The 9,386-nt window shown below is 38.5% G+C and overlaps 1 protein-coding gene across 6 annotated transcripts in view; it reads left to right on the forward strand.

Moving 5' to 3' along the window:
• The window catches only part of AKT3 (AKT serine/threonine kinase 3), a 304,322-nt gene that overhangs the window by 126,798 nt on the left and 168,138 nt on the right, over positions 1 to 9,386 (forward strand). For 4 of the 6 annotated variants that reach the window (XM_049633841.1, XM_049633844.1, XM_049633843.1 and 1 more), the window contains exon 3: positions 6,214 to 6,339. The exons of 1 other annotated variant lie outside the window; for it this stretch is intronic. In XM_049633841.1, the coding sequence (XP_049489798.1) occupies positions 6,214 to 6,339 (126 nt within the window). Of the gene's footprint in view, positions 1 to 6,213; positions 6,340 to 9,386 lie in introns of those variants that run through there. One more of the 6 variants, XM_049633847.1, reaches the window with a different exon arrangement.

Raw genomic sequence — 9,386 nt, forward strand, 5'->3', positions numbered from 1 at the left:
GAGCGGTTAGCTTCGGAAGCCTGTGTCACAGCACAGATGAGTGACTGTTAGTCATGTTTAAAAAGCCGTGTCACCCGTGTCTCTGACAGAAATCAGAATTTCACTGTGTCTGCAGTACAATTGTTGATAATCAGCTCTTTTGTTTTCTTCATATTTTGTCCAAGGAAAGTAGCTTATTTTAAAGCTGCTGCTTAATTGTATCATCTAAATTCTAAATGATCATGTGTATGGGATTCATGACAAACAGTGCTATAGTTGTACCAATTGCTTCTCAATCGGATTGTCTCTGTATGTATTTCAGTAACATCTTCGTGACTTCACCTGACTGTTTTCAGCATAGCCCAGGACAGTTGGCTGGGCCTCCAGTGGATGAATGAGCGTTCCTGAGCTGTTCTCGGCCAGTTCTTCTCAAGGAGTTAGGGTCAGGACCAGGTTCTGGAACACAGCCTAGCCTTAAAAATGAATGAACGAATGAACCAAATACTCGTCAACATGATTCATTTGTGAGGATACCAGCTTTTCTCCGTTCGTATGTCTGAACAAATCTCAGCATTTCTTAGTTCTAGATGTAAGACCCTTTGAACGTTTTAATCAGTCTGCTTTTAGTCCTTAGACGTACGTTCCTAGCTCCTACTCTGCACTTTATGATGATATCAGCTTTAAAAGTGCAAAGGTGATTCTCAGCATAGTGCTGATGAAATACTCTGTAGTGTGCGAGGATGAATGTAAGTTGAAGATTATTAAATACAAATGTGATTTGAGATCAGGTAGGACGTGAACACCGTCAACTTGGTTGGACAGCCCTGAGCTGAACGCATCTCCTAATAAAGATGACCCACGGGGATACTCATTCAGAATATTGTAGGTGGAGAGTTAGCTTGGATTTAAACTCCCACCATCTCCCGTCTGAGGTTGTTATTAAAGATCAAGACTGAGAGCCAAAATATTATTTGTACTTGGCTGGGGAAATCAAGAATGTTCTGTATGGCCACACGCGCTCAGAAACACTGAGATTTTTTTTATTTGTGTGTTTGAAGAGATTACAGGAAATAAATTATTAAATAATGTAAGAAAGTTGGCAGAAGTCCAGAATCTGAAGTGATTGTAACCAAGAAAACTGTGAACTCTAGTGAACAGCCTCCTCCAACCCCGCATTTCCTAAATAGGACTCTCTCCTGTTTATAAGAGTGAGGTGCATTTCTCCCTTTGTGTTCAGAAGGTATTAACTATGTATCTCTCTACCACTGATGCCAAGAACTTAACAAATCAGTAGGCATCTTTTTTTGGTTCTGTAAACAAGCCTTCGGTTGTGGTGCTAAGAAACTGCATTAAGCTTTCTAGGGCCACTGTAACAAACTACAACAAATTGGGTGCTTCAAAACAAGACATTTATCGTCTCGTAGTTCTAGACACTGGAAGTTCGAGGTCAAGGTGTCAGGCAGGGTCATACTCTCTCCAAAGGCTCCACAGGAGAATCCATTCCTTGCTTTTCCAGCATCTGGTGTCCCCAGGCAGTCCTTGGCTTGTGGTGCAGCAACAAGTCACATGGCCTTCTCCTCGATGTCAGAGCCCCCCTGCCTCACATTTACACCTGCTTCCGAGATGCTTGTGATTGGATTTAGGGCTCACCCAGATAATCCAGCATAAGCTCCTCTTCTCAAAACCCTTAACTTAATCACGTCTTTTGCCATAGTAGGTAATTTTCCCAGGTCCCTGAGATTAGGGTGTGTCTATCTCTTTTGAGGGTCACCATTCAGCGCACTACAGAGGCCAAAATCTCAGGATCCTCGTTGGGAAATATATGTGTTTTGATATTGGAACCAGCAGACTTCAAAATACATAAAGCCTCCAACCAAGGAGTGTAAGAACTAATTGAAAGGGCCCTTAACTAAGGTAGATTGAAAGCTGGGAAGAGGTGGTGTTGGAAATACCTATCCAACATCGAGGGTGTGGCCTCGATGCTTGCTGAGGATTGATCATGACAACGCGCTGTAAGTTTTGAATAGGAGCCCCATAAATGCTGCTGCTTTTTTAAACAAGACTTTCTCCCCATTACAACAAAGCTGTGTCTTAGATAGTTGAAGCCTATGGGTTATAAATATAAAAGTATGATACAACTTGGTTTTAATACATATAATACGTATAAATTTAGGTGTAAATGCCATGTTTAAAATGCAAGCTGTGGTTGACTTTTAGCAGTCTGGCTTAAAAGGATTGGAGGCAGAGAGGGTACCTTTGTTCTGGGCACTTAGCCCCATAAAAGTGAGGACTTTTTGGCCATATTTTTAGAGCAGCCTGAGAGTGTGTGCCTCATCCAGACTCTCAGTGAGGAGAGTGTTCAGGTCCTTTTTCATGACCGGTGGGACAAGGTCCAATTTTCTTGGGAAGCCCCAGGCTGCAGGAACAGTTCTCCTTTTCCACCAGTGTGCACAGTTTCCTGCCATGGTATCGGGAAAAGCTATGACCTTTTCTATCTCTTGAGCTAGGAATCTTCTTCTTTTGTTCTGGGCCTGGGTTGGTGGCAGTAAAGCTTGCTTTTTTGCTTTATTCCCTCCTTGTGAATTTGTGTCCCCGGTAAGGCCCATTTCTTTGGCAGAAAACGAATCTCTTCTCAGTTCCACTTTTGGAACTAAAAAATAAATATTTAATTAGGCCAGCACATCATGCTGTTGTATGAACTTGACTTGAGAATGTCAATGGGAACCTATAAACGAAAGGATCTGCTTTCAGGAAGTATTCAGAAGGCTTCTCCGAGTTTTAGGGGTGCCTGAAATCTCATGTGGTCAGGAGTGTAAACTCCAAGAGTAAAAATCCTTGTCTTTTTTATTTGTCCACGACTGTGTCTCCAGCATACAGAACAAATAAATAAATGTACTCTAAACATCTTCTCAGGAAGTTTATTCATACTATAAACAAGAGTCAGATATCAAGAGTGTTCATTGAAAGTTTGAGATCCACTGTGAGCTTCATGTGATAGTATAATTGTTGACCAATTTAACTGAATCAACTCATTATTAACCAAAATTTGTGAGAAATAATACTTATTTCTATTTTGTCAGGAAGGTAAATTTTGACTTTTACTCCTGTGTGAATGACTACTGCAGTGTCTTGGTGTAATCTTTCTGTGTCATGGGTGCACAATAGATTTATTTTTAAGAGAGCTTTTTGGCAACCAGAAGTCCTGCTTATAGACCATATGAAATATTTGAAATTTCCTAAGACTTGCTTAAGAAAAAAGAAGATTTATGTGGTGGTATCTCGTGTCTCGCATCTGAGCATGTAAATACTTAGTGGCTGATAGGAAATTATTCTTAGAGATGAAAATTTGATGTTTATTTCTTTCAATTTCATATTTCTTGAATAAGTGTTTTCAGTGCTTTCATAAAATAAGAAATAGTGCTATCCCATTATTTCTTCTTTAAAATATTTAAAATGATGGGGCGCCTGGGTGGCTCAGTCAGTTGGGTGTCCAACTTTGGCTCCTGTCATGATCTCATGGTTGGCAAGCCCTGCATCGGGCTCTATGCTGACAGCTCAGAGCCTGGAGCCTGCTTCAGATTCTGTGTCTCTCCCTCTCTCTGCCCCTCCCCTGCTCACGCTCTCTCTCTGTCTCAAAAATAAATATAAACATTCAAAAAAATTAAAATATTTAAAATGAATTTGTTTTACCTTTGGTGTAATTATTAAACTATTGCTCATTTTTTAGCCTGGTAGACTTACAGCATCTTATACCGATATGAATCTGTTCCTTTACAGTAGCATTTGAAATCTAAATATTCCATCACTGATTGGGGAAGTAATATCTAATGATTTTAAGTTTTATGTAGGAATCCATAGATAAAAATAGAAAAATAAAATAATATGGACAGTCAAGAAAGGAACTTCCTTCATCTTTTTTGATGGGAACTGTGGGTTTGTTAACATTCTGGTTTTATAAATTTGGCATGTGTGTATCAATATTTGGGCCATATTTTTTCAGTAAAACAAAGTGAGGAGGGGAATCAGGTTTTCTTTTTCTTGCCCTTTAAGTTCCTTTTATGTGCTGGGATATTTGTATACGTATCATTCATTCATTTGTTCATTCATTTGGTAAATCACTATTAAGCTCTGTCAAGTAGCAGCCCTAGGCTGGCACTTACCCAGAAAGCATCACTGCAAGGAAGAGGACTGACAGCCCTTAACCACCAATGGGGAAGATCAAGTTTTCAAGCAAAAATTTGAACATATCTGCCATCGTGAGCTTGATGGCTTCCCGGTGCTTACTTTTCTGATGATACTTGCGTAGTACGGTGTGTCAGTAGTGGGAAGGTCAGTATAACTCAGCGGACCAGTGTTTTCTAAATGCCCACTGTATGATGTTACAAAACCATGCATATGTAAAAGATTCATTTGACTGGTGGATTTTCCCACAACCCGGTGTAGGAAGTTCATGGATATGGTGTCATAAAACTACCACTTGTCAAATGCTGATGTAGTATCAAAGAAAGATCACTGTAACTGTCAGAATGCTCTTCCCTTTTCCAGCTTCATACCTGTTTGAACCAGATTGCTCTCCTATGTTTTAAACCAAAACAAACATACTACAATAGATTGAATACAGAAGCAGATAACGAGCACCTGGCTGTCTTCTATGAAGCCAAACATCAGAGAGATTGTTAAAACTGTAAAGCAGTTCTCTCTTGCTGATTTTTTTTGTTTTAGAAAATATAATTTTCATAAAAATATATTAGCTATGTTACATGTAATGAGTTTATTGTTATTCTTAAAGGAAGTGACAGAAGAATTTAAAATTTCTTTTCAGTTCCTAATACAATAAACTAGACGTGATCTACATTAATGGGCTTGTGGGAGTTCTCAGTAACAGTTAATAGTATAAAGAGGTGTGAGGGAAGGACCTTGAGAATCGCTGATTCAGAGGCACACTGCATATCTGAAATGTATGTTGGGGTGAGATTATGGAAGGGCTTACATTTTCTGTTAAGAGACTTGATTAAACAGGGAGTCAGAGTATTTTTGAGCAGACAGGTGATGCAATCGAAGTGGTACACCCAGGCATGGGATTAATCTGGAGGTGGTAGACGCATTGGGATGGAAGGGGGTGAGTAGGAAGCGGGGTGGTCACGGCACAACAGCAGAAAGGCAGGGTGCGAGGGCCCCATTCAGGCTAGGCTAATAGGAGACTGGGGAAGGCAGTACTGACCGAGCCGAAGGGGAGGCAACAGCCAGGTGTTTGAGCTTGGGTAACAGGGATCAAAAGAAGAGGCTGATTTGTAAAGAAAGTTGGGCTGTTTTCAGTTGTTTGCAGTACTAGGATTAAACATTTGATATTGAAGAACCAGGTAGAAATATCCAGTAGAGAGGGGACAGTTTTGAGACCAGATAGCCTTCCATCTCTTACGGTATCACGGAACACCTGTTTCTTAAAATTAAGAAGAGTCCCATATTAGGTAAGCAACTTGTGATCTGGTTGCTAAAAACTTACTTTTTGGAAGAGAGGTGACAGTTTATGTTAAAATTTGATAAAGTGCATTTCTTGACAATCATGTGCTTGGTATTGTAGCACGTGTTCTCACGGTTATTAATGTGTGTGAGTGTGTGTATGGTTTTTAAGCTCTGTTCACCCATGTTCCTTCATTTCCTTGACTTATTTACAGCATTGTAGAGAGGATAATTTCCCTATTCAGAACAATAAAATGTTGTTAAAACAAGTTACGATCAAGATTTAACAGTGAAAACAGACTTTCCCCTCTTTCTTCTTAAAAAATGACACAATTAGTCAGTAGTACTTGGAAGATAAACATCCATTTCATGTTCCTCCTTATGATAAGTGTTTTTCATCGAAATTCCTTGATACTGTGTGGATGATTTACCAAGGCTTTTTAAAATGGTTGAAATATGCTCTAACAGCCCATCTGATAAAATGAAAAACTGAACAAAATGTGTACTCAGATGAATGATTCTCTGAAGAAATAATGGTGCAAATGAATTATCAAAGTGTGAAATCATTAAAAACAAAACATGTTTGAGTTTTTATTGAATCTTAATTGCAGGCTTATGTATTTTCTTTTGTAAGCTAAGTTAAAAGAAAATTGCCTAACTAAATTCTTGGAGGCCAGTGTTGTGGGACATATATTGTACCATAATTGATTTTTCACATAAAAGCTGCTGTTCATTTTTCCCCCCAGCATTAACATGCATGCTTTCCTCATGTAGGAGAATATATAAAAAACTGGAGGCCGAGATACTTCCTTTTGAAGACAGATGGCTCATTCATTGGATATAAAGAGAAGCCTCAAGATGTGGATTTACCTTATCCCCTCAACAACTTTTCAGTGGCAAGTAAGTTAATTATAGTTGTTGATTCACCTCCTATCTATTTACTTGTGTGACCTCACGTGTCAGATCCCTTATGATATATGAGAAGCCTATGAAAGAGTTCAGGTTTGTATTTAAGAGCAGGGAAACTCTCAGCTTTGATTATCAATAATACATGGCCTCTCTAAGGCAATACAGTATAAGATTTTATGTAGTTAGAACCTAAATGTGGTAAATACAGTTCCCCAAATATGTACCTCAGGCCTTTCTTCATAAAATATGATTGGAGACCTTTGAACTTGGTTGCTAGAGTGAACTTGGTTGTAAGATGTTGCGGTACCGAGTGCATTTCTGATCGGTTTCCTGGCATGATCTTAGCTCTTTTCGTTGATCATCTGATGAGAAACAAGTGATTTACTTTAGAAATTATTTTCTGGGGAGGTTTTATGTTTGAAGTTAAATTTTTCTTCCTTACAAGTATCTCAGAAAAATGTTTGTAATTAAGATTGACTTAGGGACTGTATATTTTCTTGAACACAGCACAAAATAAACTGAAAGATGGTGCTGCCTGTGATAATGGCAACAAATAACATTGCTGTGAAATGCCGGGCTCTTTAGGCTGATTGTATTACTGATTAATCAACGGAAGGGTTTTTCTGTGTTAACGCAGAAATGAAGCGTTTAAAAAGTTACGTTAGGTTAAAATAAACTTGCATAAGAGGTAAACACAGAGATAAAATCTTCAGCTAGACACCATTCTTAATTTTGATTTTGGTTATGTGTTGTTTTCTGTTAGCTACATTTGGAAAAGGTAGGAGGTTAAGATGGAAGCAAAAAAAATAAAAATAAAAAATATCAAATAGCAACAACAAAATATCCAAGATAACAAAAGTCCTTGAATGTCATAAAAGTCATTTTAAGATTATATGGAGCCCCAGCCTTTTTATGGATAGTATCTTTTAATTTTTTAAAGAGTAAGATAAAGCAGTAAACCAAAGGGTTTGTGAAATCATTTGAGTGATAAGAATACTAACTTAAAAGACCCAAACATCTCTCTATTTATATAAATGGATTCTTATGTAGGGATTTCATTTTTTAACAAGTGAGAACACTTAATGTGGATGTATTGGTTAAGGAAATAATTTTTCCCCCGCTGGAATACTCATTAGATGTTTATGGCTTTCTCTGACTAGAAAATTACTTTTAAAATCCTGTTGTCAATTGAAGTAATATCTTGTATTTTGTGTTGACTTAAGAGCACATTTTCACTCTAAAGATCTTCTGAGCGAGCATTTGCTTTAAAATGATAAAAAATTGGCTTTTAAAACCCTAACAGCATACATTATCTCCTCCATAAGGCCAGTACAGTTTCTTAGTTTCTCTATCTTACTAGCAAATGGTATTGGTTTGTCTGAAATGATTTATGAAAGTACAGAACTCCTGTATCTGCTGATCAAAATGCAGCATTTTTTGACCTTATGAATTTCACACCCCAACAAGTTTTAAAGACATACTGTATGTCACAGTCTGCCAACATCTGCTCCAACACTTCCACTGGCAGAGGCGGAAATAAATACTGCACTCTGGGGGAGAGATCCTATTTAGTGACTGACAGTCAGCCTATCCACGAAGTAAGTATTAGTTGACATCTGTAATCTTTACTTCTATCATCAAGTAGTCGTAGGTAGTTGACAAACCAACAAGTGAAGTTATAGACCAGCTCCTTAGTTTTCAGAAGTGTATTAACATGGGTCTTACACTAAATCAACTATTTAAGATAGATTATTCTTGAAGCTTGACTTCCTTGCAGTCTTAAGTGGACCTAAGGATGAGTTGTGAAATGGACGCTGGTTGAAGAAGTAGTTCAGATTCCAGCTTTGCCCCGAGGCACGAGTATGACCTCAGAGGGATCATTCACTGAAGCTCTCAGCATAGAGGGAGAAACACATGGATGTCATGAGCCTGCAAGGCCTTTTTGTCTCCTACATGCTGAGATTCTGTGAGGGGGATTTTGAGCAGGCCTTCGAAGAGTGAATAGGAGTTAAATAGTTAAAGCAGGGGAGAAGGATATTCCTTAGTGTTCCATAATGTTTTTATGAAACATTAAGAGAAGGAACAGTTGGAGCAAGGGAGGGATACTTGGCCAACAGTTTCCCTCTGTCCCTGGCCCCCTGGAGTATGTGAAAAAAGAGATGATTTTACCAGGTACTTGTAAGGTATGTTGGAAAATGTTACATATGTGTATATGTATATTCCATTGATGGCTACATGAGTCCCTTGTTTTTCCTGATAATTAAAAACGTTACTTCCAATTTAATATATGTGGGTTTTATTTGAATTTTACCAAAATAGGCTTTTTATCCGTCTGAAAAAGTGAAGAATGAGACCCGGCCAGGACTTCGAATCCCTCTCCCCAATCTTCACTAAATTTCACATTCCTTCCTTTCAGATTTAAAATTTCCAGAAAGTTAGTTTGTGCTTATATATTTCTATTTCTCAATCCATTGCCATCTAGCTTTCTTTCTTAGTCACTTGATTGAAACCACTTTCAGTAAGTTCTCCAGTGACCACTTAATTGCTAAGACCAGTAGACATTTCTCAGTTGTTATTTTCCTGGATTGACCTCTTGGGCTGCATTTCATGCCATCGATCACCACTTCTTTCTTGGGGTGACCTCTCCTGTTGTGTTCTGGGATGCCTCTTCTGGTTTCCTTCCTTTGCCTGTTTCGTGGATTATGGTACATAACTGGGTTCTGGTCAAGGAAGCTTTTCATTTTGTCCCCGTTTTCCTGGGTGGTCACATTCACTTTGAAGGTTTTAGTTACCACCTGTATGCAGTTTATTCTCCCACAAGATGTATCTTCAGGGCAGACCTCTCTCCTGAGCCCTAGGCTACTATAGTCAACTCACTGCCGGATATCTCTGCCTAGGTATTTCTGGGACTCAACCTGTCCTAAGCTGAATTTAAGATAATCTTGTCAACTTCCCCCTGTATTCAGTATGCCAGTTCTTTTCTTTTTCTTTCTTTCTTTCTTTCTTTCTTTCTTTCTTTCTTTCTTTCTTTCTTTCTT

The sequence above is a fragment of the Panthera uncia genome, chromosome F1 (genome assembly GCF_023721935.1).
Source record: "Panthera uncia isolate 11264 chromosome F1, Puncia_PCG_1.0, whole genome shotgun sequence".
Classification (NCBI taxonomy): Eukaryota; Metazoa; Chordata; class Mammalia; order Carnivora; family Felidae; genus Panthera; species Panthera uncia.